Source organism: Fusarium tjaetaba (genome assembly GCF_013396195.1).
Source record: "Fusarium tjaetaba strain NRRL 66243 chromosome Unknown NRRL66243_c0000315, whole genome shotgun sequence".
Taxonomy (NCBI): domain Eukaryota; kingdom Fungi; phylum Ascomycota; class Sordariomycetes; order Hypocreales; family Nectriaceae; genus Fusarium; species Fusarium tjaetaba.
In genome coordinates, this window is record NW_023501511.1 from 18,610 (window position 1) to 45,014 (window position 26,405).

Sequence of the window (26,405 nt, forward strand, 5' to 3'; positions counted from 1 at the left end):
TCCCCGACAGCGAGGAGGAAAAAAAAAAGATTATCAAGATTATCAGACATAAAACAAACAGAGTAACCGTAACTTGGGTTAGTAGTTTAGCTCCACCAAAATCCAAACTTGGTGCGGCAATTGGTAGGAAAAGACACCGACCTACGACGCCATTGAGGATAGGATGCGAGGTGAACCCACTATCTACGACACTCTCGCCTGATGAGTGATCGCGAGGTTCCGGTCTCCGGACAGCACAGCCTGATAAGTTAGCAACTGGCAGGGCATGGCATGGCCTGGGAGGGCCTAGGCTTGACCGCTGAGCCATATGTTTTCAGGGATTGGATGGCCAAGTTTGCGTCAGGGCATTCTGCTGTACAGTATGGAAGGTATGGAGTATGGCAATTGAGTAACAACCCAGTAGCCCAGGATACGTGGAAGCAATATCTGTCTTGCGTTCACTCAGTACGATCATGGTTCAGTTCAGAGGCCTGTCTTTACCAATTCTACCCTCGAGTTTACCATCTTCTTTGTCATTATCAGATTCGGGTTGTGGGGGGAACCAAGTGATAAATGCCCACCTCAACCTCCGGGAATTACCTGTTCAGCCACAATGCCAAATGAAACCCTTCCTTAGTTGCAAGGCTGAGTGAGAATCGTCCCTGAAACCAATGACGCGCTCTTCTCCATACACTCACTGGCTCCAAGAATAATTAATCCCTGTAGCCAAATTTACAACCATCTTCATGACTGTATGCCACGCCATCCCTCTTGTCTCATATCAGTCCCTCCCTGTATTTCAATTTTCGTATTCAGTTCGTCATCACTGGTCAGCTCGAGTCAGTGCCTGAGTAGGGCTGACGACTTCAACCAATCCTCCACAAGCGATTGGAAACGGCCTCGTCAGCCACTGGAGATTGGGCTTGAGTTTCACTTTAAGAATTATCATTTCGAGTATTCGTAATTCTCGCGCGTTACGACTCTAAAAGCGGCTCCAATGAGCAAGCCTCTGCTCAGGATCCCTTACACGGACCTCCCCCTGCCCTCAGTAATTGCACCAGCTTCGGCCTCAACACTTCCTGGAGCTATCGCCGCCCTCCATCGCTTCTTTGTCGCGCCCTCTCCAAGCCACTTACCTTCATCCGCTGTTGTTCTCACCGGTGCGGGCCTTTCAGTGGCTTCGGGTTTGGCAGATTACCGGGGTGTCAAGGGCACTTACAAGGTCAACAAGACATATCGACCCATCTACTACCCAGAATTCCTCAAGAGTCACGAATCTCGCAAACGATACTGGGCTCGAAGCTTTCTAGGCTGGTCTAACCTCCAAAAGGCATCCCCAAACAACGGCCACTATGCTATAAGAGATCTCGCGAATTTCGGTCTGATACGCAGTGTCATTACTCAAAATGTTGACTCGTTCCATCCAAGAGCTCATCCTGATCTACCAACTTTAGAATTACATGGGTACCTAAGAGCCGTTGTCTGCACGACTTGTAAAAACGAATTCTCCAGAGATGAGTTCCAGGAAAAATTGTCCACCCTCAACCCTAAATGGGCCGAGTTGCTCGAGAGGGCCCTCAAGTCAGGGGCATTAGACACTGAAGACCCAGTCGAGCGCAGGTTCAAAGGCCTAAAGGTGAACCCCGACGGCGATGTGGATCTGCCAGATGCTCCCTATACAACCTTTAGATACCCCTCTTGTCCCAGTTGCTTATCCAGTCCCCCAAGGAATGCTGACGGACATCAACATGTCGTCCAGGTTGACACAGATGGTGCATGGAAGCTTCCTAGCACTGCGGGAATTCTGAAGCCCGCGGTGGTCATGTTCGGAGAAAGCATTGACAATCATGTCAAACACGCTGCCGAGGAAGCCATTGACAATGCGGGAAAGCTTCTCGTTGTTGGAACCTCTCTTGCCACTTATTCAGCTTGGAGGCTTGCCAAGCGAGCTCAGGACCGGGGTATGCCCATCGCCATTATCAGCATGGGCGGAATCAGAGGCGAGGATAAGTTCTTCGCGGGTATGGATCCCAACCAAGAGGGTGAGCAGGGAGTGAGAGTTGCTCTATCGACAGACGATCTCCTTCCAGCTCTTCTTTCTGCACTGCGCAACGACGTTGCGCCATCAGAGGCACCAAAACGGGCTTCACTGCAAGCTTCCTTCGGAAATCGTGGTGTTTTCAAGGACATGCTCTCATGAAAGGAGATTATCAGTGTATAGATTCATACGTCTAAATGAAATTACCAAGACCTCCGGGTTTTGCGTTTGTCGGTGCAGACTTGACTGTCTCTGCATTCTGGGTTGAGGTTGATGAGGCTATGCTTGCGGGCTCACTTCGTTCCGGCTTTTCTCGTTTTGACTTGCGAATTGCTTCGTCACGTTCAATCGCCTTCAACACTGTGAAGATTCGTTAGCCACTAGCAAATATGATGGCTGAACACGGTTCATACTCTCTTCCCAATCGGCTTCCTTTGCAGGATCGCCAGTTCCAAGTGCCGCCTCCACATCAACCGGCTCGCCTCGTTGGATTTTCTCGACAACTTCCCGCAGGGATGCAATTCGAGCCTCTGACTGTCGCATATATCGATCAAAGGAATTCCGTAAAGTAATCATTTGAATCGACATGGACCCGATAAGAAGAAATATGGCAATAAAGAATGTCGCGGGATTCCATTCCTTGGACTTCTTCCTTAATTGGCGATTTTCCTTTCTCAGTGGCTTTGGTACCAAGTTTCGCCAGAATGACCTATCGACAACTGTAGCCGGGGCCGTGCTCGAGTATCGAATGCCGCATCTCGAGGTATATGACGTCCTGAACACAAAGGAGGCCACTCGGATATAAACAGGGCGAAGAGAAAGTTGTCGAAGCGACATTTTGCGATCTTTGAACCTCGATGAATGATGTCGTTAGCTGCAACTTATTAGCTTATTAGTTGAGACACGAAACTTCAAAGATCTTCTCCCGAGAACATGGAAGCACGGACCATCCGATCCGGGGACCGACAGTTGCCCCGGGCAACCAGCTGTGTTTGCCCAATTCCGGGGCTAGGCCGCCAGGATTAACAAAGTCAACTACCTAATTATCAATTGCGACATAGAGACCTGCAGCTTTTCGTTTTCAACTTGCATATTGTACCTGTACTGTACTTGCCTCCATATTAGGAGCTTTTGGTTTTTGACGACGGCATGGTAACGAAATTACACTCATAATCTAAATGACTTCACTGCAGGCAAAGGCCGACGCGGCCAAGACAGCTCTAGCCTCAACATCAACATGCACGACTGCCACAGTCGTGACTCTTAAGGAGCTACTGCTCCCCGACATCGAGACTTCATACACAGCATCACAAACCAATTCACGAACGGCCTTTAAGACGACGACAAACTCGAAGGCAAAACGAACCGCGGGCGGCAAAACTCAGACAGCAAAGTCTACCAGCGAGCAGCTTTCATCGAAGGACCGTGCAGCTCTGGCAACACATGTAATCAACATTTGCATCAAGTCTCTAAGCGAAGCAGCGAAGCCCACCACTCCTGCGACTCCGAGTAAGCAACAAGCCTCTCAGGGAGACTCCAAGAAAACCTCTGGCCCTCGAACGTTACGGAGATCCCTATCCGCACCGTTATCACCGCTGCAGCCACGAACTTTGAATCGCGTAGCTACCTCGCCAAACATCGCCGCAAAAGCAGCAACACAAGCTGCAACGCAGTCTACAGGATGTCTCGCCGCTGTCGAGTGCGCCCGCGTGGCGTTCACCTGTCTACGATCTATTATGGGCCCAATGCAGGCGGCACAAACAGATTTCCAACTCGAGAATGGAATGTCAGCCTTCATTAGCAAACTTCTGGCGCTTGGGTTTCAAGATCAAGCCTTAAAGGAGCTGAGGGTTCTGAAGCGACGGCTCGATGCTGGAGTTAACAAGTCAACGAAACCAAACTCTACCGAAGGACAAACAGCTGCTCAAGTCATTTTGGAGTTGCTCGACTATGGTGATAAGATTCCCGATAGCTTGCTACCAATTGTCACAGGTTGTCAAATCCAAGTGCTGCGATGGATTGCGCATTCTAAGAAACCAGCCCATATCGAGGCCGTGCTACCACTTCTCGAGGAATCTCATGTATCATCCCCCATCAACCTCTTAGTGAGGTCGGGGGCCAAAAACTCGAAGGAAGCCCAAAAGGCAGCCCGGCAACTAGCTTCACTATCTCAGACTCTTCTTTCACTAGCACCCAGTGTCTCTAGCAAGGAAGATTCAGTTGCCACAGAGTTGAGACTGAGTCCGTCTCCAACTTCAGCTTTCAAGCTGCAAGTGCTCTGTTTCAAGATTCAGCTTAGATGGTGGAAGATGGCTGGTCACCGTGGAAATGTTGAGGACGATATTCTCTCGCCTTTTTCTCGATGCGTTCGCGCATATACTCGACGACGGCCACCCACAAATGGACCAACATACGATTTGATTGCTACATCCTTCAACGCGCTCATGGGCCTAGTTGGGCCGCAAAAGTGTCAAGCCAAGGCTTCATTCGACTCTCCCCTAACTTCCATTTACCAACTGCTTGGTGTCGCAGCTCAAACGGACCGGCAAAACGATGCAGCATGCCACTGGTTCCAGAAACTGAAGGATATACTAGAACCTGACGAGGAATCAGCTATTCGCATGTTTTCTATTTCCGCCCGCCTTCTTGCTGCACTCTTGAAGCAATCCAAGCATGATACCGAGACGCAACAGCTGGTTCAAGAGGTTACAGAGAGCCTCGAAGGGAGTTTGAGTGGAAACATCACCGACCTTAATGAGCTGCTAGAGAGTCTTTCACTCGCTCGACGGTCAGCTGTTGGGTTCCTTGTCAGCAACTCGAATGGTCCGGAAGTAAAAGATGGCACATTAAATTTAATCAGGGAGCATCTGAAGACATTCATTACCAAGTTTCCACGGTTCGGTCGACGTTGGCTAGGCGCCTCTCCCGGCAGAGACGCTTCGGCCAAATCTATCCTCCAGTTCGACCAACGACGAGAGATTTTGATGCAGTCGATCAATCAGATTATCGATGGCGCGTTAGTGGTCATCAACGGCGATATCCAGGCTGACTCTATTACTTGGAAGCATATGGATGAGGTTCTCTGCGACTGCAACAAACTGATTGATGTTGTTCTCGATCCCACGATTTCAAGAGCACGAACAGAGCAGCTCAGTGGCTATTTTGCGAAAATATCCAGCCTGTATTTTGCCAGGTATAATCAAATACGCAAGGACCTCGGCAAGTCCAAACAAATCAGTAAGGAGATTCTTCAATGTTTGAGTCGATCCATTGAGATTATTCAGGATCAGCCTATGGCCCAGCAGGAGAAGGCTCATATGTCAACCAAGCTGGAGTTGTTTGCCGATCTCTGCAAGGCTGCAAACCGAAGTGAGGATGCAATCAGAACTCTCCGATCAATCTGCACCAACATGATCGAAGAGGGCGCCTTGGTCAAGGTTACTACAGCGCTAGATTCTCAACCTCCGAGCATTGCTTGGAGTGCTGATGATAAGGCAGAGATATTGTCCCGAACACTACGTTCAATTGCTAAGCTTGACCACTCATGGAACGACTGGGCATTCTTTCTGCCCGAGGGTGAGCGAGCTGCAGTGCTCGAACACTTGATGCAAATCGTGGGAGACACGGCAGCCAGGGCAGAGCGACTCAAACTGCACGATCCATCAGTCCAGGCTCTTCTGCGAATCTACACACCCGACCGCTTCCCAATCCGGCGTCTTCGTGTTCTACTGCAGCTGCTCTTCCAGTCCATTGGTGAAGAGAACGAAATGGAGCAAATTTCCAACTTAGCTGGAGAAACAATTCAACAACTGGACAGCAAAGACTATGGCGATGACGGTTCTCTGCTTCGCTATCTTCCGCATCTCAGGGCATTACATAAGTCAATGTCTGCATTGGCTGTCACTAGCGCTCCTCTTCCAGTGTCTGCCCTGAGAGAAGCCATTATCTCTTGGAAATCGATGACTGAATCATGCAAATCCAGAAATGATGTCTGTGAGCGAATCGACAATCCTGATGGTCTTCTGACACACCTCCAATCTGCCAGCCACTTCGCCAATCTTCGGGGTGAGAACAGTCTGCAACTTGAGATCTTAGAGCTATCGACACCTCTGTCCAAGATTCTGGCCGAACCGACCTATAACAACATCATTCTTAATCATACACTTCTTGCATCACAACATCTCAATATCGGTCACTTCTCTGAGGCGAAACAAACACTCGATGAGATAAAGAAGCTTCTGGACCAAGCCGACGGTGCCTCTCGTGGCCTGATTGCTGGGTTTCATTTGACACAAGCCGAGTATTACTCTGGCATCGGTAATATCGATGAAGCGTGAGTACATAACAATCGGAAGATGGAACCATTCTAACTCATTTTTAGCGATTCCTCATTAGCGGCAGCAAAAGCCATTTACAATGGATCTGCTTCATCGTGGGCATTGTCAAAATCACAAGTCAACATATCTTTGGCCCTCAGCTCGTTCCTAGACTCAGTTCTCTCTTTAAAGCGTGGTCGGATACAAGATGCGCTCACCTGCGTTAAATCCAGCGTTCGAATCCTTTCACACGATTGGTCCAAGATCGAGGCGACAGCATCCCGAGCAGCCAGTCCTGGCGTTATGAATGTCTCAACAGCTAGTCTTGATAGTGTCAAGGCTGATGCCAAGCTTGGCCAGGTGATCGGTCCTCGATTTTGGGCACTTGCTTTCCCCCTTTTGCGAGGTCTCCTGCATGTTTCTTCTGTCTATGCCCACCTTGGCATGTACCAGGAGACCATTTACTACGCCGAATCGGCCCAAAAGGTTGCTGAAAGCACAGGCTCATCACTCTATCGTGCACAGGTACTCGCTTGGACAGGTTCCGTCTACCACCGAGCTGGAAAGCTAACCAAGGCACTCGATTTCGGCAATGAGGCATTCGACGAGTTACCGGAAGACATCTCAGCGTCTCGGGTACAGGTCGCTTGCCAACTGGGCGGCTTGTTTCGCGATAGCGGCGACGAAGACAAAGCCCGTGAACTACTTCAGCTTGCCGAGGAAACCGCGCAACGCCTTGGCGATCATGGAAAGGTGCTAAGCATCCAGAATGAGGTGAAGAAAACAGCACCGGTTGCTGCCAAAGCACGAGCAACAGCTGCTACACGGGCCACTCGAACTGCCACAAGGACGACAAGGGCTAGGACTGCTGCAAATCCTGCACCCCGAACCCAAAAGCGGGAGGTCGTTGTCAAGGTTCAGCCATCTGCTGCAGAGGTGCTAAAGTTACCAAAAGACGTATACCAAGCTTCTCTGATGGCATCGGTCGTCCTATCACGGGCTTTAGGTTTCATCAGTCAGAAGGATTGGGCTTCTGCTTTATCAACTTTAGAGGATGCTAGAGAACTGCCAAAGCTCTTTGGGACTCTGTCACAGGAACAAGTTGTGACTGCAATCTCGCTTATCGGTCATAGCACAGAGCAGATGATTCACGACCCTGTATTCTCCGTCATCCAGGATTCGACCATTTCGTTCCCTGCTATTGCTGCTTCTGACAAGACGAAAGCTTCACAGGGCCAGACGCCTCCACGTAAAGGACGCACAGGTGCCGCTGAGCGAAAGAATTCCAAGGAAACCAGTGTTCCTGCATTCGCTGAAGCATTGAAACAAGCACAAGAACTACTTCTCGAAGCTCATGCTTCAACCCTGTCAACCGCTAATAGCACCATGGTTCATCGCATTTCGGCTTTGCTACAGAACACGGCCATTCTTCTGTCGGCTACGTCTACGACACAATCTAGGGTCCTTGCTGGCTCGGGATTTGCAACTTTCTCTGTAGACTTGGCTCGTAACGTCACTTGGAAGCGCGAGCAAAGCACTCTCCAAACCAAGGAGACCGCTAAGCCAGCCGATATTGACTCTGCCCACAACTCAAGGCGGTCTAGCCTTGGACTCACAGCAGACATGGCCCAGTTTCAAAATAACTATATCGACATGGTACCTCACAACTGGAGTGTGGTTTCCGTCTCCCTTAGCGACAACCACCATGATTTGTGTATCACTAAATTCCAGGCTGGTCACAGTCCATTCATTCTCCGACTGCCTCTTGAACGTGCCAATTCCCGAGATGCTGACTCGGATATCTTCAACTTCGAGAACGGAAAGGACGAGATGATGGAGATTATTCGGCTCGCTAACGAGACGAGCCACTCTGCCAGTCGAGACTTTAGTGTCAAGGGTGCGAAAGCCGCTTGGTGGGCTGAGCGAGAGGCATTGGACGATCGCCTTAAGGATCTTCTGAGCACTATCGAGACAACTTGGTTAGGTGGCTTCAAGGGTATCTTTTCTCAGCACGAACGCCGATCGGACCTCCTTGCACGTTTTCAGAAGAGCTTCCAACAGATACTCGATAGTAATCTGCCTTCTCGAAAGCAAGGACGAAGCAAAAAGTCGGCTAAGACACCCAAGGTGGCCCTTGACCCACGAGTCCTTGATCTTTTCATCGGTCTGGGTGATCCCAGTGACCCAGACAGTGATTATGACGAGGCTCTTAATGACCTGCTCTATTTTGTTGTTGACATTCTCCAATTCCACGGAGAACGCAACGCTTATGACGAAATTGACTTTGACGCTATGGTGGTCGAGACTTATGACGCCCTGCGCGGCTACTACGACGCGGCTAAGACGGGATCTGACCGAGCAGAAGGGGCTCACACTGTTTTGGTTCTTGACAAGGCCCTCCATGCTTTCCCCTGGGAGTCAATGCCCTGTATGGAAGGACTTGCAATTTCGCGTGTACCTTCATTGGCTTGCTTAAGGCAACTTATTACGGAATCGCAACCATCGGCGAGCGATGATAATTCTGAAGACAGACCAGAGGGCCACTACGTGTCTGCCGAGCAAGGTACCTACATTTTGAACCCCTCGAAAGACCTGGTCAACACACAATCTACCTTCGAGCCGATTATGAAGGGCCTCGGCAGCTGGACAGGCATTGTTAACCGTGCTCCTGAAGAAGCTGAGTTTGAAAAGGCCTTGTCAAGCTCCGAGATTCTCCTCTATTTTGGACACGGAAGCGGCGCGCAGTATATTCGAGCACGCACGATCCGGCGTCTAGAAAAATGCAGGCCAGCCACTTTCCTGATGGGCTGCAGCTCTGCGTCGCTAACAGAAGCCGGAGAGTTTGAGTCCTACGGCCCAGTGTGGAACTACATGATGGCTGGATGTCCAGCTGTGGTGGGTACGCTATGGGACGTGACGGATAGGGACATTGATCGGTTCGCGGGCCGATCGTTTGAGGAATGGGGACTGTTCCCCAAGGGCACGTTCAAGGAGAATAAGCGAGTCAAGGGCAAGAGTCGGGCCTCGAGCGAGGACGAGAGTGAGTCGGAGGAAGACGGTCAAGTAATGAACAACGTGTCACTGGCCGAGGCGGTTGGGCGGTCCCGGGGGGCGTGCAAGTTCCGGTACCTCAACGCTGCGGCGGTGGTACTGTATGGCATCCCGGTGTACATCAAGCACTGAGCAGAGGGGAAGATTGATTGAATAGGGGGGGCAAAGTGTTTTGGTTGTTTAATCCCTTTTCAGGGTTACGAAGCATCGCGTCTCTTGTTGATACTGAATAGAGGTTAGATGGCGTAGCATAGCATGGCGTAGCAGGATACCTAGCCTAGCATTTCCGGGAGTTTGGATAAGTGGGATCCTGGTTTGGTTTTTAGATTAATGAAGGGATAGTGCTTTTTGATGAACAAATTTGAGTTTATGATCCATAATTGGCCCGGCTGTTGGAACAATCCCAAGGCTAGGTACGGAGGTATGTGTGTTGAGTGAAAGGCCAGGCCAGGGGAAGATGAGCTACATCTCTGGATACCACCCAAGATTGAAATGAAAGTCAGATAACCATTAACTTGCTCATTCTCTCACGATTCCACTGTTTATAGTTCGAGGTGCACATGGCCTTCTGTTTGTGTGGAAGATTCATGTTGTTGATGTGACAGCATGGCCACAACCGGGAGATATCATCTACGTTTTATGCAGTGCAACATTAACAACGGTTTCACTTCTGCGACCAAGATCGGGCCATGGCCGAAACGGACCGAGGCTCAGACATATTGCAGGTTGTAGGTTGCACGGTGTAAGTGGCTGAGGAAGATGGTTGGATCTTGAAGTGCCAGTCAAGATATGCTGAGAAACTATGCTGTGATACCTTCCAGAAGGAGATGCAGAAGAGACTGACCTGAGACTCGAGAGAGAGAGAGAGAGAGGAGATTTAGTCCTGTGAATTATCCTGGAATTGGCAGGTGTTTATGTCTAATCTGAGAGTATCCGTAAGGTAGTGAAATAACTTAGTAGACTGGCTAATAAGTAAGTTATCTTTTTGAGGCCGCGACAACCTAGACAGCCTAGGGTAAACAGACTAATCTACCTATGCCAATGAAGCTCAGCGCGCAGCCCAACAAACAGACTTCCATGTATTAATAGACACCCATAGCCATAACTACTACTAGGCATACATAGGCACACATAGGCATAGGCATAAGCATATCCTATTTGATCCTTTTTCGGCATCTTAAAGTGTGTTAATTTAAGCCAACTCCTTGTAGGGCTTAGGCGAGTTCGTGCGCAAGGACTCTGCGTGTTTGAGATAATGACCTAATTTCGTTGGTTTGATATCTATTCGTCGCGTCTATAAGCCCAACCCCACGCGTACTTATTATCCCACTTATCCCACATACACGATACTACTAGGAACTCAACAGCCCGTACCGTGCCGTATCGCAGAAAGGCCAAAAAAACCAAAAACCAAAACAAAGTAACAGCTAGATTGCATAGCCTGGATGTCACTGTCCCTCCTCTGGCACACAAAACACACAAGAGAATCTCCTGCTGATCACCAGGAGGATGCAGTGCGGCGCAAACACACAGATGCTATGGCACATGCAGGTTATGTTACCTTGCCTTGGTCAGTAGCGTCTGCGACGGGCGGACCGCGTTGCTATTACGCCCGTTCAGAGTAGAAAGAGAGAATCATTTATGGAACCGGCAGCAGAGGCACCGGCCCGACGAGGATGATGCTCGCTCGCTGTGTTGTAGTGTATGTATGGATGTATGTACGTACGTAGTGCTGGCTGCGTGCCTCCGTGCGTGTGTCAGAGCCAGTGAGCAATGAATGAGTGAATGTGCGTGCACCAGGAAAGATGGTGAGGATCCCATGGTATGTAACTCTCTCTCTCTCTCTGCATATGTCATTGACGTCCAGGGGGTCTGGTCGTATGTATGTAGACAGACAGCAAAGTATGTACCCCCGTACGTATCCGTAAAATGAGAGGTCATCATGTTGAGGTTCTAGACCGGATCATCAGTTGCCTTCGCTTGTCACGATATCCATGCTCGACTGATTGTATGGCGATCATACCTCTCAACCACATCGTGATGACCGACCCAGCGGTTTGAGTGAGAGAGTCAGTTGCTACACTACCTACAGCCCTAGGGAGATGATCTTGGAGGAGACGAGGAACTTTTGGGTAGGCAAGGGATCCATGTACTGAAATGTCTGTGCAGCAGGACAGGACAGCCGTTTTCTGTCTCACGCCTCCAATTTACCTTTTCTTCCCTCCTGGCCCCCAAGTCTAAGCCTTACCAAGTACGCGTGATGGGTAGGACTCGCGTAGATGTGATATTCTGGTCCAATATGCCGGCCAGTAGATTGACTCCCTGTGGGAGAGACGAGACAGGCACCTCGCTTGTTGTTGAGCCATATATGATGAACACGTCTACATGTTTCAATTTGCTGTAAATCATCATACCGTATCGCCAGAACAATAATTGTTCCCCTATTGAGTACATGAAGTCCACGTAGCATTATGACACCTAGTTATTTGACCGTGAAGTCTAACTTGCCCCTAGCACCAAACTTCTCGGAAGATGCCGCCCACGTCGAACAAGGGTCCGGGATAGTGGTTTCGAAGGACGTCGACCCTGGCCGGGGCTGGAGTGCATGCAAGATATCCCGTGGTCTGCTCAATTGGTGATTCCAAAGGCATCTAAGCCGCAGATCATCTGAGCCGCCTGTTCCATACATACCGACTCCCATAGTAGGCGCTTTCTTGGCACCATGTATGCAGGGAAGAACCATCAAGAGGGAAATAACCGTTGAGGAATAACACCGCGTCTTAATGCAGGGGAACAGAATGCTACAATACGAGACGTGATGCCCACACCACGGGTCGGTAGTCGAGCGGTTTAGACCCTGGCCGGCTCCGGCATTTCTCGACTAGTCCATGCCATCAGAGGGTTTTAGTGCACCTGCAGTCCAAGATCGAGCTGAGGCGGTCTCTTGTTGGGTGAACTCACGCCCTGCTTTTTGCCGCTTTTATGCTTGCATCGCCTTGATAGCCTGGGGTCCTGGACAACAACCAGACTCAGACAAACCAGGCCAAGACAGGTTCAAGGGTCCCCTGGCCCGCCTTAGACTAGTTCACCTGGCTAGCCCTCTGATATCCTGCCGCGCCTTGTCTCAGTGAACCTTGACTTGACAGTGACAACCCAAGCCAGCCAAACCAAACCAAAGACGACAACGTGAGGAAGATCGCGATGCCTTGTAGAGTTAATACAAGCGACTAGGCCTCACATTAAGCCGAACGAGCCGCAATAACTACGTACGCACGTGTTCGTATCCAACTAAAATTAATAGCAGGAGAAATGCCTCTTTGATCTGACCAGGAGATGCTGAGTTTTTCCCCCAGTAACATTCGAGGAAGAAGGGGTTTTCATACGAACATCATAATGAGGCAGAGAGACTCTGTAGGTAGATCTTTATGTACTAAGTTGCAGTCAACGACTCAGGGCAGCTTCCAAGGCCATATTCAGAAACCATTGTCTTAGTACCGAGCATGTATGATCTGTTTTGGGATATGCGATGTCAAGAGTAGAAAAGATCCTGGGCGGAGATTCCTTCTTGGGTAATATCTGTTGGTCCTTCCTGGTAATAGTTGTCAGTTGGTTGTTTGGATGTGATGGAAGCGAGGAAGGAAGGAGATGGGCATTCGTTTATCTATACCTATCCACGTTTCTCCGATCCAACCAATTTGTTTCTATACAACATCACCATCAACACAAAGTCATAGACACTGTCAATCTGTCAATCTGCCTGTCCAACATGAGTGACGACCACAATCTCCTGTCCCGTTTGTATGCACGAACGGTTTACACATGACATGAACTCAAACACAACAACACTACACAGACCATCAATCAATCACATCACGTCACCCCCTACAGCTGCTACGACTGTACTAAACGTTTAGGGGACTTCCACACCCACCACCCGCCTCCACCACACGCGTTGTCGACGGCCGACGTCTCCACCGATTCCTTGTCTTTCTCGCAGGGCAGGGCATGGTTGTGAACATGGATTACATGGCTAGCATCGCCATGGAAGAGAGACAAGAGGAGAGATGAGTCCAAAAGCGGCCCAACCTTGAACCAAATCCTCCAAAGTTATCAAGTCCCAAGAGCCAGACTGCCAGACAGACGCTGCTGTTTCTCTACCCCACAGTCGCACACCGGGACCGTGCACGACAACCTCTCTAACCTATCGTGATCGCTGCTATTTGATTTTCTACCACTTAAGGTCCCCACCCTTCTGTGATTCTGGGCCTTAAACCCCCAGCTTCCACGACTCAATCTCTTCCACCCAAAGACCAAGGGCCCTTCTTGCACCTCTCTCAAACACCACCCGAGAGCTCAGTTCGCAGCTTTCCGAAGAGACGGATTTCCTTCCTCACGGAACGTCGACTCGCGCGGCCTGATCCGATACCCATTGCATCACTGTTGAATCAACCTTCCTAACGGTTCTCAATTCACTTCCGCCAGTTCCTTCGCCCCAGCCGGGGCGCAGACCAATCCCCAGCTTCCAGTGCGGGGAGCCACTGACTACATACGTACCCGTTGGTTCTCCATAAACTCCCCGGACGACTTCGGGTTACCTCAAATCTCAACGTTCTTGCGCTGCAGCGTTTTAACCTGCACAACAGCTGCCGCCGCCAACCGTCATAAAGATTTCGTTTCGCACAGCCGGGCTGCACTCGCAAGCGTGAATCCCCTGCTCAATTCTGTTGTTTCGCTCCATCACCGCAACCACACCGGCCCGGTAGATTTTGTTTTACAATACCGGATTCCTGGCCTCGGAAGGCCCGCGTCGCAACTCTGTTTCTGGCAGAGCCATGTCCGGTCGTGCCGTTTCGCATTCTCAACATGCCCAGCAGTCCTTCGGTTCTGGTCCTCAACTCTATCGCGACGTCGCTGAATTGCACGCTGTGCCATCTCCCTCTCACGGCGCCTTAATGGATCACTCACATTTTGACGATTTCGCGTTTGCTTACCAAGGCCTTCCCGACCAACCTTCTCTCGTTTCTCTGGCCGATCACGCCCACGCCCACGCTTCGCAATCACCCACTGCATTTTCTCAGCACCAGGCGATGTCTGGACTCGCACACAACGGTTTGCCATTTGGCACCCTCCCTGGAGGCAACCGGAGCCAGAGCATGGATGGCTCCGATGCTCCTCCAGATAGGACGTCTCCCGCATCCAACGTCCTCGAAGACTCGGCTACCGATGAGTTTGGATTGGCTTCCCGTAGTCGTGCAGATGCCACGGATTTGGGCGGTAAACCCAAGGAGGATAAAGCCGATGCCACACCGGCGTGGAGTGAGCTGAAGACAAAAGCTGGCAAGGAAAGAAAACGCCTCCCGCTTGCGTGCATTGCATGCCGCCGAAAGAAGATCCGCTGCTCGGGCGAGAAGCCCGCCTGCAAGCACTGTTTACGCTCTCGTATACCATGTGTGTATAAGGTCACCACTCGAAAGGCGGCGCCACGAACAGACTACATGGCCATGCTTGATAAGCGATTAAAGCGTATGGAAGAACGCATTATCAAGGTCATTCCCAAGTCCGATCAGGAAGTAGCTTCGTCCGTGACTCGGGCCGTTGTTAAACCAGCGATACCAGGAACCGTACCTTCAAATAAGCCAACGAAAAAGCGTGGCGCCGAAGAAGCCTTTGGACCTGATCTAGAAGCGTGGGCCAAGGCACCCTCGAAGCCCAAGATCGATGGCGATGATAGGCCCAGTAGCCTACAAGTACAGGAAGCCGAAGAGAATAAGCTTCAGCATGAAGGCACTGAGGCACTACCCTCCAAAGAAATCCAGGAGCATCTGGCCGAGGTGTTTTTCGACAACATCTACGGTCAATCATATCATCTTCTCCACAAACCCAGTTATATGCGAAAGCTGAAGTGAGTCCTTTCAAGATCAAAACATGTGTGTTTTGCTAATGGTCCACAGGAATGGTACGCTGCCCCCAGTGCTTGTCCTCACAGTGTGCGCTGTAGCTGCTCGTTTCACTTCGAGCCCACTAGTGAATTCTTCGGGACCAGAGTTCCTACGCGGCGAAGAATGGGCGTCACACGCTCGAGACATCTGTACCAGGCGATACGAATGGCCAAATCTCACAATTTTGACCTGTCTTCTCATTTTGGGCCTTCACGAATTTGGAACATGCCAGGGTGGCCGTAGCTGGGCTTTGGGCGGTCAAGCAATTCGCATGGCCTTCGCCCTTCAGCTGCACAAAGACCTCGAGTATGACCCCTCTGGTCGTACTGGTCCCAAAAAACAGCTGAGCTTCATCGACCGAGAAATTCGACGACGTATAATGTGGGCGTGCTTTCTCATGGATCGTTTCAACTCTTCGGGGACAGATCGGCCCATGTTCATCAGAGAGGATACGATCCAGATTCCTCTGCCGGTGAAGGAGAAGTACTTCCAGTTCGACATGCCTGCTCCAACCGAGATGCTCGATGGTCAAGTTCCTCACCCAGCATCACCCAATGATGGGCAACTTGCTGATGCACGAGAGAACATGGGAGTTGCAGCTTTTCTGATCCGAGCCATCGCACTCTGGGGACGGATCATTACCTACCTTAGCCAAGGGGGAAAGGATCTGGACCCAAACCCCATGTGGGAGGACGAATCTCAATATGTGAAGCATCTCAACGATGTTGTGAATCTTGAAGCCAGTTTACCTTCGTCACTCAAGTACTCCGCTGAGAACCTTGACGTCCACAAGACAGAGAACACGGCAAGTCAATTTCTTTTCATGCATATCTGCCTGCAGCATAACATCCTTTTTGTGAGTCGAGCAGCGATGTCAGCGCGAAAGCAGCAAGGTGTTCATGACGACTTTTTCTCTGAAGCGAGTAAGAGGACTTTCAGTGCTGCGAATCAGATATCTGAGCTCCTTCGCGAAGCCGAACAATCGCGATGCTTTGTTTCGGCACCCTTTGCTGGATACTGCGCCTTCTCCTCCACAACAGTCCACATACTGGGTGTCATATCTGGAAATCCCACCATGAAGCCAACAGCCGAAGCCAATCTGACCACCAATGTCAAGTATCTTCACAAGATGAAGAAGTATTGGGGCATGTTTCACTGGATGGTGGAGAATGTGCGCACTCAGTATCGAAATGCCCTAGACGCCATGAGAGCCGGTGCAAATCTGCAAGACCGTGCAGCGCAATCGTCTTTCCTACAATACGGAGACTGGTTCAACCGGTACCCGCATGGCCTCTCTGATGCCGAATTCATGGACCCTGCCACCCACAAACGGAAGGATTCGGGAGCAGATGGCGTTCTGGAAGCGAAGCCCGAGCTGCAATCGGTGGAAGAATACTTCTCCACGCTTCCAACACCCCAGAGTGTTGAGCATAAGGATGCCATCCGCGCTGTGGGACCCAAGAGGAAGCAGAGCGCCAAGAAACAAGCTGGTTTGCCGCCACAGTCAGGTCAGCATCTCGAGTCCATACAAGGGACAGACGCGGACTCGGTCTCTGGGGCTCAGGAACGTAGGTTCTCGGGTGGGTTGGGACTGCCCTCCAACAGTTACAATCCCCTCGCAGTATCAAACGCGCAAAACCCAGCTTTCAGCACAGCTATGTCGCCTATGAGTCCGGCCAACATGACGGCGTTCTCCCATCATGCCCACACCCCCACATTCTTCCCTCCTGAGTTGCTAGCCATGAACTTTGGACAGGGCGCGAATGGAAATATTGACCCCCTTGATCGTCAGCTTGTCTTCGGAGGATATTCCTTGGACGCCAGCACGGGGTTGGGTGGTGGTCAGGATATAATAAGCGGCCTTGACTGGGACGCTGTTGCTTCGGGAACCCACCCCGATGGAGGCTTACAAGGTCGGCGATCTACAGCTAAGGCGGGCATGAATGGGCAAGCAGCTGGTATGGCTGATGGAGCAGGGCTTAGCGGACCGGAAGCATCGTCCGCATGGTTCATGCCATTCAACATGGAGCCTCCAGAGATGGGCCAAGATCCCGGCTTCAACATGGGTGGAATTGACCCATTTACGGGAGTATTTGGGGGAGGGGGTAGTGGTTTGGCAACGCCGAATGCATTGGGTGGGCTACAGCAACAGGGTCCTTAGGAGGGACTGTCGGAGTGGTTAGCCTGGGTAACGCCATATTCCCGGAGGTCTTCGCGGCCACACAAGTTCACTGGGCCACGATATTGACCTAGGTAGTGTGGCCAGAAGACATTGTCAGCCAGGACTTGAATCTGAAGAAGGCCACGAGCCTTGGGTGACGTCTTATATTTTTCTCCTTTTTTTTTGTTCGTTATAACTTTCCACATGGGAATCTGTACCAGAGATAAGGCTGGATTTGGTTGGGTATTGGCGAAGAGGCATATTGAAGTTTGTATGGCGAACATTGTCGGACGTGTCATCTAACCGTGGGGGGAAAGGAAAATTGTGTTTTAAGTACTTGAGATACCATCATACCCGTCATGCTCATTGAGAGATGAGTTGACATTCGTTTGCCAAGAGATGAGATAATTCGCTAAGAAGAAATCAAAGTTTCTGAAATGTTGTTGAATTGAATGCATCTTGCTTTTGTGATGGGACGGGCTCAACTCTTCTACTTGAAAAGACAGCCTAATGTAACTAGAAATACAAGATGAACGCCTGGTTCTTATTATGCTATCGCAGTGGTATCTTGATCGATCCCCCCAACATCCTTCTATTCCTCCGCTGTAGTGGTAGTAGCACTCTTCTTGCCCTTGGACCTCTTTCGCTTCTTCTTCCTCTCACCAACATCGCCTACCACGTTATCCTCCTCGCCATCTTCTTTCTTGTGCTTCCTCTTCTTATCACTCGCAGGCTCGATCACGGCGCCACCAGCGTCTTCATCGGCAGAGATCAAGCGCTCGAAGCCGTATGTAGGACCGTCGCGCTCGTACTCCTTTCCAAAGATCTCACGACGCCACTGGCGTAGACGAGCCTTCTTACCGAGACGCTTCTTGTCTTTGCGCTTCTTCTCCTGGTCGCGGAAGGTGGCAAGTTTCTTGAGTCCAGCATAGTCGTTGAGGGCAGCGTCGGAGGGAGCGAGGAGAATATCGCGCGCTGTCATTCCAAAAGATTGAGGGGAGGTCTCGCGGTAGCGGAAAGGAGCATGAGATGATTGCTTGAAGATGGCATGGTCGGTAAGCTCAAGTTTGGAGTCGACAAGAGCCTCAAGCTTGGCGCGCTCCTGACGAGCTTGCTTCTGGGACTCCTTGCGGGCCTTCTTGTGGTCTGTCTTGCGCTTCTTGGCGACCCGGCCGTCCTCGTCCTCGTCTTCCTCGTCCTCGCCCGCCTGGGCGTCGTCTTCGACATCACTTAGGCTAATGTTTGGCTTCTCTTCATCGTCCTCAAAATCTGGAATGATATCTTTGATGTCGATATCATCATCCCATTTTGGCTTCTTGGGATGCTTGGACTTCTTCTTCCCGCCTTCTTGTTCCTCGTCCTCTGATGCCGCAGCATCGTCTTGTTGAGCATAGTAATCGTCACCAAATCGCTTCCTCATCTCCTCTTCCCACTTGTCATCCTCCCATGCGTCGTCGAGGAACTTGATCCAGTCCTCATCGGTCAGATCCTTGCCCGCATTGCCAGCTGTGCGCTTGATCTTGCGCAGCTTTTCCTGGGCCTCATCAAGCTTGAGCTTCTTTAGACGAGCCTTCTCCTCACGCCTCTCTTTCTTCTCGGCCTCCTTCCGCTCACGTTCAAGTTCGCGTTGACGCTTGCGACCAGTCTTCTCCTCACGCCTGACTGACTTGGCTGCGGCAACATCACGAGCATATGATCGAAGGAATTCGTTGCTCCGCTCTGGGTCCTCGAATCGCAAGTTGTAAGCCTGTTCGAACTGGTCGGCGCGGTCATCATCGTCCTCTCCTTCATCCGACTCGAACGCTTTCCAGTTCGAACCATCTGGGGGGACCCAGGCACGCGCGCTCATGAAATTTGATAAGAAAGTCTCAGGGTTCTTGTCGGCGTTGGCAACATCAACCTCGGTGATGGCCATGGCTGCTTTGCGCGAGGGGTGTACACCATTTGAGTCCGTCTTTTCTGCTTCCTTTCGCTTCATGAAACCACCATCCTCGTCGTCAGAGTCCTCATTGGCGGCAGCATGCATCTCAGCCACGATTGAGTTCTTGAGGACATCTTGTTCCTGGTTGTAGGTCATGGGCACATCCTCGTCGGCATCCTCGGCACCAGTGTCGCCTCGCATGTACTTTTCTCGGTGATAATCCTTTAAGTAGACTGGCTTTTCCTTCTTTTCCTTCTCGGTTGCTGTGGTGGCGGGGTCATCGGGCTTGTAGAAGGTCACTTCCTTGTCGTAGACCTTGGGATCCTTGTTTCGAATGGCTTGGAGAGTGGCAGAGATCTGGGCGTCGAGATCTTCAGTAGCAAGAAAGCCATCTTCATCTTCCTCCTCGTCAGACGAGGATGACTCGTCGTCGTCGTCGTTGTCTGGCTGCCTTCCTGTATTCTTGAACTTCTCCTCTAGTCTTTGTCTCTCTTCTCGCTTCTTGTTGTGCTCGAAACGACGGGCAAAGTCCTCGTTCACCTTGAAGCCCGTCGTAGCGATAGCGGCGCCTCCATCTTCTGATTCGGAGTCGCTATCATCGAGGAGGGTGCGTTTGGTGTTTTTGGGATCCTCGGTGGACTTTCCCATGATGGAGATAGTTCTTGAGAGCAAGCCAGGGATTGTCTAAAGAAGCAATTGGTCCTGCGTTGAGAGAATGAGTGTAAGAAGAGACTGCAACAAGCGACACTATCTTTATAAACGAGACCCAATTAGAGCTTCCATGCGCTTGTATCAACTTTTTTTTTCTGCCGCTTTGAAAATTTGGCGGGGAGTCGGAACATGGTAAAATATTAAACCGAGTATATTGACGTCAACCAATCAAAGGCTACTCTTTTCTTAGCTGCCTTGAGCGCTGGCAGCGGCTGCATGTGGCTTCGTCATCAGGGAAACGAACTGACCAACCCCGACCACTAAAAGCCTCTAGAAAAGCGCCTGGAACTGGGCCCTTTCGCCGCTACGGCTGCTACCTCCTTAGGTACCTACACTCCATGCAGGGTGCTTCTACAATAGATACTGTACCGACTCGACTGACCTCCACTACTAAACCAACCTTGCGGTAACTCTACCTTACTTACTGACGTCGCGTCTTTACCTCCTCTGCCCCAGGCAACTTTCATCAAAACCATTAGCCTCCCGATAATCTTTCTGTCTTTAATAACCCCCCGTCTACGCTACGTGTCCGCTTTTTTACGACGATACCGGTCTTCCGACTTGCCTCAACCATAAAGAAACTACTTCATCCAACTTGACCTCATCTCCGAGCGATCCCGCAATCATGGCCGACTCTGCCAACGCCCCAAAGCCCAGCAGCAGCGTCAAGCTGGTGCTTCTCGGTGAAGCCGCCGTCGGAAAGGTGAGCTTGAACAATCACATGCTGCGAAATCATCTCCTAGCATACTAATTGAGCGAATAGTCGTCTCTCGTTTTGCGCTTCGTTAACAACGACTTCCAAGAAAACAAGGAGCCCACTATTGGTGGTATGTATCTTGAGACCTCCCCAGTCCTTCTATTGCGTCGCTGACAGTTGCGTCAACAGCCGCTTTCTTGACCCAAAAATGCAATCTTCCCACAAGGACAATCAAGTTTGAGATTTGGGATACCGCCGGCCAGGAGCGCTTCGCCTCGCTGGCTCCAATGTACTATCGAAATGCTCAGGCCGCTCTCGTCGTTTATGACCTCACCAAACCCACATCTCTGATCAAAGCCAAGCACTGGGTCGCAGAGTTGCAGCGACAAGCATCTCCCGGCATCGTTATCGCACTGGTTGGCAACAAGTTGGATCTGACGGGTGACTCGGGCGCTGCTGCTGATGGTGAAGATGGCGAGGAAGGTGACGACTCTGGCGACGCACGCAAGGTTCCAACAGAAGAGGCTCAGGCATACGCGGAAGAGGAGGGTTTACTATTCTTTGAGACCAGTGCCAAGAGCGGGCATAACGTTACCGAGGTTTTTACAGCCATCGCAAACGCCATACCCGAGACTTCATTGAAGAGTGCTAGAGGAGCTGGCGCATCGAATGCTGCCAGCCGGGCAGGCGAGGAGCAAAGAGTAAATCTCGGTGGTCCCAAGGATGTTGGTGCTAAGGATAGCTGCGCTTGCTAGACGGAGTTGAGTGGTTTATGGGTCGATGAGGGTGAGAGGATGAGTTGGAGGTGCACACGACAATTGATTTTGTTGCACGTTATGCTGCCCTTTTCCTGCGAGCCGTTTGCTTGGGATCGATGCTGAGGAGAACATGGGAGTTGACTCTGCGGTTTTTATCTTTTCTTTTCCTGTTACTACCTAGCTGAGTTTTGTTGCGGCATGTATGGACAATTAGTGGTCTTGTCTATCTCTTTCTCGTAATAACAAAACTGATGGACTGAGCATATACCACTTCCAAAAAGGGTCGGGCGAGAGTTTCTTTGATAACAGGAACTACTACTAAGGTGCCAGTGTACCTCTCATGTGCTCTGCCTGACAATATCAGTCGCTAGCCTAATCCAAACAATGACTCAATAAGTTCAAGTTCCCTGCAAACTCAGTAAATTACATCTCCATGATTCAGAGTCATTCTCGTATCTGAACGCTCTGCTAGTTATCGATTATTTCAGCTCACCTCAATCACACCTCACTCAGTACGAGTTGCGGTGATTTACCTCGCTCAACCAATCCGCAGTCGAGACATTATTTATGGTTCGGCCTTTGCCTTTTAGCCCACCAAATCCTAACCTTCTGGTTAGGTATAAGTATTCGGTACTTGTTCATTTCTTGCTGTTTTGGTCGCATGTTCCTTGAATCACAACTCTCTTATTGGTCACGTGATCACAGTCGGATTCTGCCGCCTCTACTCTGTACCTGTTGGGCTTGGCGTGTGTCTGTGACCCACTCTTTTTTACACGATTTTGAACCTCATCAGAGCCCTTTAGCAGCCAGTTGCTGTTGGCCTTTGCGTCAGAAGCAAACAGGCCTGGCTTCTTCTCTCTTTATACTAATCATTTTCTTTTCTTCACTGTTCTTTGACCGAGTTGAACTACTGCATAAGTACCCACCTTTACTTAGCTCACTTAGTAATTCCCTAACGTCGCGCCAATCGATCACAGTGACTGTGATTCTGTTGCACCAGAACCTTTGAAAAAGATCGGCCTTGCTGCATATCTATCTGCCTGAGCAAAACCTCTTCCTCCTCTGCTCTCCTCTTTTTTTTCTACCATCATTTTTTACAACACACAGCCTTCCCATGACGCTTCTTCTGCTATCTTAGGCTCTGTCCTTGGTTTCGGGGCTGCTCCGTCACAGATCAGCAACATTTCGCCATGGCATTAACAATCACGGAAGCTCAGGCGGAGCTGATTCGGTATGTTACACAGCCTGAATGAAAGAGCGCGCCAATGCGCAAGCTAATGCCCTTCTGCAGGTCCCTTGCGCCCGACGATATTCCAATCAAGTTGCGATGCGCGATCTGTAGTAAGCTCGCGGTCAACGCCTACCGTCTTCCTTGTTGCGAACAGGCAATATGCGAATCTTGTACGCGATGGGTCCCTACAAGCTCGCCCACTACATCCTCGTGCTAACACTGCGTCAAGGTCAATCCAATCTACCCGCGTCGTGTCCTGTTTGCGAACACTCACCCTTGTCCGCCGAGGACTGCAATCCCAATAAATCATTGAGGACCACAATCAGGGTCTTCCTGCGCACTGCGGAGAAGAAACGCGAGGCAAGCCGACCGAAGGAAGACAAAAACTCAGAACCAGCGACGCCGGTTGAGGCGCCTAAACAGAATCTCCCTACAACCGAAACATCTGCCATCGAGACACCCATAGAACAGATTTCGGGGGGCGACACGCCATCATCAGTACAGGTCTATAGCGCCGAGAGGGTTAATGAAGGCGCTCCTGCTCCACGCGTAGTCCAGGTACTTAAACTTCTGATTCTCCCTTCGTCAAGGCCTTTCCACTAACATATTTTCTTTCAAAGGAGAATATTACTCATCATGACGACACTCCTGCCGCTGAGAGTCCGAAGCAAGTTGAGGCAGGTGATGCTCAGGGCGCACCTGCCGACGGCAGTATAGAGGACGCGCCCATCGAAAACAAATCCGACGAGCAAACTCTTGCAACACAAAATGGCGAAGGAGGAATCAACGGCGTCGACGGAGAAAACGAACAACAAATGGAGGCCGAAAACGACAAGGACCAAGATCAAGACCACGATCAAGAGAAGCCCGATTCAGACTCAATGAATGGCAATTTTCCGAATGGCTCATTCTCCAACTCCGGTGACTTCAACCAGATGCAGATGATGATGGCTATGCAGAACGGAATGGCGCCAAACTCATTCGGTGGCTTTCCCATGATGGGTAAGTTTACAGTGAAATGAATCAGACAGCGCACACGTGACGATAAATGCTGACATGTACGTCTATAGGTATGCCGGGCATGGGCATGGACCCAATGACGATGCAGAGCATGTACATGAACGGTGGCTTTCAAGGCATGGCAATGAACGGCATGGGCGGTTTTGGAGGTGGATTTGGCCAAGGCTCCAATAATAACTGGAACGGTTCACAGTCGTGGAATTTCGACCAGAATAATTACAATCAAAATGGTCCTGGCATGGGAACTGGTGACTTTGGAGGCTTTAACTCAGGATTCCAGACAGGATACAATCAAGGTAATTATGGTCAATTCAATGACTATCGCCGCAACACTTTCGGACGTGGTCGAGGCCGTGGCCGTGGGTACTACGGAGGATATGGCCGTGGAGGTTACCAGTTCGGAGGCAACCCAAACTATCACGATCAGACACAAGGCCAATTTCCGCAGGTTGGGCCCGGTCAGAATGGTCAGAACGGTGTCGATCAGGGTGATGGCCAGCAGCATGTTGATGAAAGCGGTCAGCCCATTCAGGGCGATAGCGCTGAGGGCCATGTTGATGCCGGACAAGCTGATGGATCCAGTGAGGCCATAGGCAATGCGGATGCCGCTACCGGTGATGCTTCCTCTACAACACGTAATACGGGACCTGGGAACTCAGACCTTGCTCAGGGTAATGTTTCCGGTGCTGTTCGTCCAGTTGCAGCCGCTGATGTTCCTTTGAATGCGCCTACTGGGCCCAAGGCTATGAGACAGGGGCTCCCTAACACAAGTCTTCATCATCTTCGAGCACGCGGTTACCAGGTGGGAAGTGAAGTCCCTCCCTCTAAACCGGTTGGAATGAGAGATAGCCCAGCAGACCGAGGCCGATCCCGGTCCAGGAGTAGTTCTCCAGCTCCAGTTCCTACTGACGCTCGTGAAAAGGACAAGGATCGTGACACCCGTCATGAGCAGAGCAAAGAGCGACCTCGCGACCATGACAAACGCGACCGAGACCGAGACCATGACCATGACCATGACCAAAGAGGATCAGCATCTCGAACCGTCAGCAGAAGTCGTAGTCGCAGCAGGGGACATCGAAGCTCCCGTCGACGTAGGCGTCATCGCTCAGAGTCTGTTGAGGACGAAGGCTATGATGACGATTCGCGACGCAAGAAGCATAGAAGCCGGCGTCACTTTCACGACGATGAAGAGTCTTCACGGTCCAAGGAGAAGGATAAGGATGAAAAATATACTGACCGGAACCGTTCCGCATCGCCAGCTGAATCCAAAAGATCAAGCCACCGCAGCCGTCGAGATAGAGACTCGGACAAGCGGAGGGATCGAGAAAAAGACAAAGATGACGATCGCAAAAAGTCCAACCACCGCCCCTCCCAGCGGGATAGAGACTACGACCGCGACCGCCGACGGGAAAAGGACAGAGATCGCAAAGATCGACATCGGGACAGGGACAGACGCGATCGCGACCGCGACCGTAACCGAGAAAAAGAAAAAGAAAAGGACAAGGGTCGGGAAAGTGGCAGGGACCGGGACAGAGAACGGGACCGCGATCGAGGATCTAGATATAGCAGCAGACGCGAGTCGATTGATGCTGGAGACTCGAAGCCTATTTCTGGTCCTCGCGGTCACGACACGAAAGTGAAGACCAGCTCTTCGAATCGCAACGAGCACTCTGGAAAGGACCCACACACGCTCGAGCGAGAGGCTCGGGATCGCGAGCGTTTGCTCAAAGAAGCGCAACGTATCGCTGGTATGGCGGGTTGGAAACGTAACCGGGGCGATGACGGCGACGATGCAGGGTCGCGCAAAGGCCGTCGGACCGGCTCGTCAACGTCTGCTGCTGCATCACGTCGAAACGAAGTTATCAATGGTGGTGACGAGGAGGAGAGAATGCGAAGACTCGAGGCAGAAAGGGAGGGTGATCGATGGGGTTAGAAACTCAAACGGTCCTCCAAGAAACGTGCCCCCAAGTCGATAAGACAATGAAAGGCATGTTCTGATCATTTCTCACTCTGCCTTAATCTCAAAGCTTTACAAGATGAAAGCAACATCTATCCTCCTTTTATTTGTTCACAATCAGGTGTTGGCGGCTGATGCATTATGCGGAATCAAATCTTCCATGTACGAGTAGCTTAAAAAAAAAGAAGGGGAAAGGGAAAAGGTTGTTGCATTAAAATCAGAAACACTTACACGAGTTTTCATCGGGACGCCAGCTTATGGTTCAGCTAGGCGACGGGGAGCGAGGAGCGAGGATCATGGATCAAAAGACTTGAAAATATGTTTGCAGGTTAGAGGTAGCAGGGCCTTACTTGGCAGTTTTGCAGGTGTCGTGAATCGAATCCTGTCTTGAAATGAAGACGCGCTCTTGGAGTCATCATTGTATACAGTCAGCGTTGAGGTGAGGTCGTCTATCCATCCATGAGTTACACATTGCATCGACTTTGCGTACATTGCATAAAGGCAAGCAAGGCAGTCGTCAGCATAGCTGTCACTGGAACATGGTAGACAAATTCTTGGATGCGTATGTCGGCACGGCCTTGAGAAGTCTTCCAGTATTTATTCATCCTCTCCCCCACCCCATTCCT

At 50.7% G+C, this 26,405-nt stretch overlaps 7 protein-coding genes across 7 annotated transcripts; 5 read left to right on the forward strand and 2 right to left on the reverse strand.

Moving 5' to 3' along the window:
- Positions 1–976: 976 nt before the first annotated feature.
- Positions 977–2,179, forward strand: FTJAE_12069 (sirtuin type 4; the record flags this gene model as incomplete). The annotated part of the gene is made up of 1 exon (XM_037345078.1): positions 977–2,179. The coding sequence occupies one exon, from the start codon at positions 977–979 to the stop codon at positions 2,177–2,179; it is 1,203 nt and encodes a 400-aa protein (XP_037200886.1).
- Positions 2,180–2,210: 31 nt separating this feature from the next.
- FTJAE_12070 (uncharacterized protein) lies at positions 2,211–2,854 on the reverse strand (the record flags this gene model as incomplete). The annotated part of the gene is made up of 2 exons (XM_037345080.1): positions 2,211–2,377; positions 2,431–2,854. 2 exons carry the CDS (start codon positions 2,852–2,854, stop codon positions 2,211–2,213), a joined length of 591 nt encoding a protein of 196 aa, XP_037200887.1.
- A 341-nt stretch (positions 2,855–3,195) lies between these two features.
- Positions 3,196–9,516, forward strand: FTJAE_12071 (cell division-associated; the record flags this gene model as incomplete). The annotated part of the gene is made up of 2 exons (XM_037345081.1): positions 3,196–6,350; positions 6,399–9,516. The coding sequence occupies 2 exons, from the start codon at positions 3,196–3,198 to the stop codon at positions 9,514–9,516; spliced, it is 6,273 nt and encodes a 2,090-aa protein (XP_037200888.1).
- A 4,700-nt stretch (positions 9,517–14,216) lies between these two features.
- On the forward strand, positions 14,217–17,484 carry FTJAE_12072 (nitrate assimilation regulatory nirA; the record flags this gene model as incomplete). The annotated part of the gene is made up of 2 exons (XM_037345082.1): positions 14,217–15,286; positions 15,336–17,484. The coding sequence occupies 2 exons, from the start codon at positions 14,217–14,219 to the stop codon at positions 17,482–17,484; spliced, it is 3,219 nt and encodes a 1,072-aa protein (XP_037200889.1).
- A 592-nt stretch (positions 17,485–18,076) lies between these two features.
- Positions 18,077–20,053, reverse strand: FTJAE_12073 (kri1; the record flags this gene model as incomplete). Its single annotated transcript, XM_037345083.1, has 1 exon — positions 18,077–20,053. One exon carries the CDS (start codon positions 20,051–20,053, stop codon positions 18,077–18,079), a length of 1,977 nt encoding a protein of 658 aa, XP_037200890.1.
- Positions 20,054–20,741: 688 nt separating this feature from the next.
- Positions 20,742–21,568, forward strand: FTJAE_12074 (VPS21-GTP-binding protein; the record flags this gene model as incomplete). Its single annotated transcript, XM_037345084.1, has 3 exons — positions 20,742–20,819; positions 20,880–20,943; positions 20,991–21,568. 3 exons carry the CDS (start codon positions 20,742–20,744, stop codon positions 21,566–21,568), a joined length of 720 nt encoding a protein of 239 aa, XP_037200891.1.
- A 1,193-nt stretch (positions 21,569–22,761) lies between these two features.
- FTJAE_12075 (uncharacterized protein) lies at positions 22,762–25,755 on the forward strand (the record flags this gene model as incomplete). Its single annotated transcript, XM_037345085.1, has 5 exons — positions 22,762–22,802; positions 22,863–22,972; positions 23,032–23,360; positions 23,423–23,804; positions 23,873–25,755. 5 exons carry the CDS (start codon positions 22,762–22,764, stop codon positions 25,753–25,755), a joined length of 2,745 nt encoding a protein of 914 aa, XP_037200892.1.
- Positions 25,756–26,405: the final 650 nt, after the last annotated feature.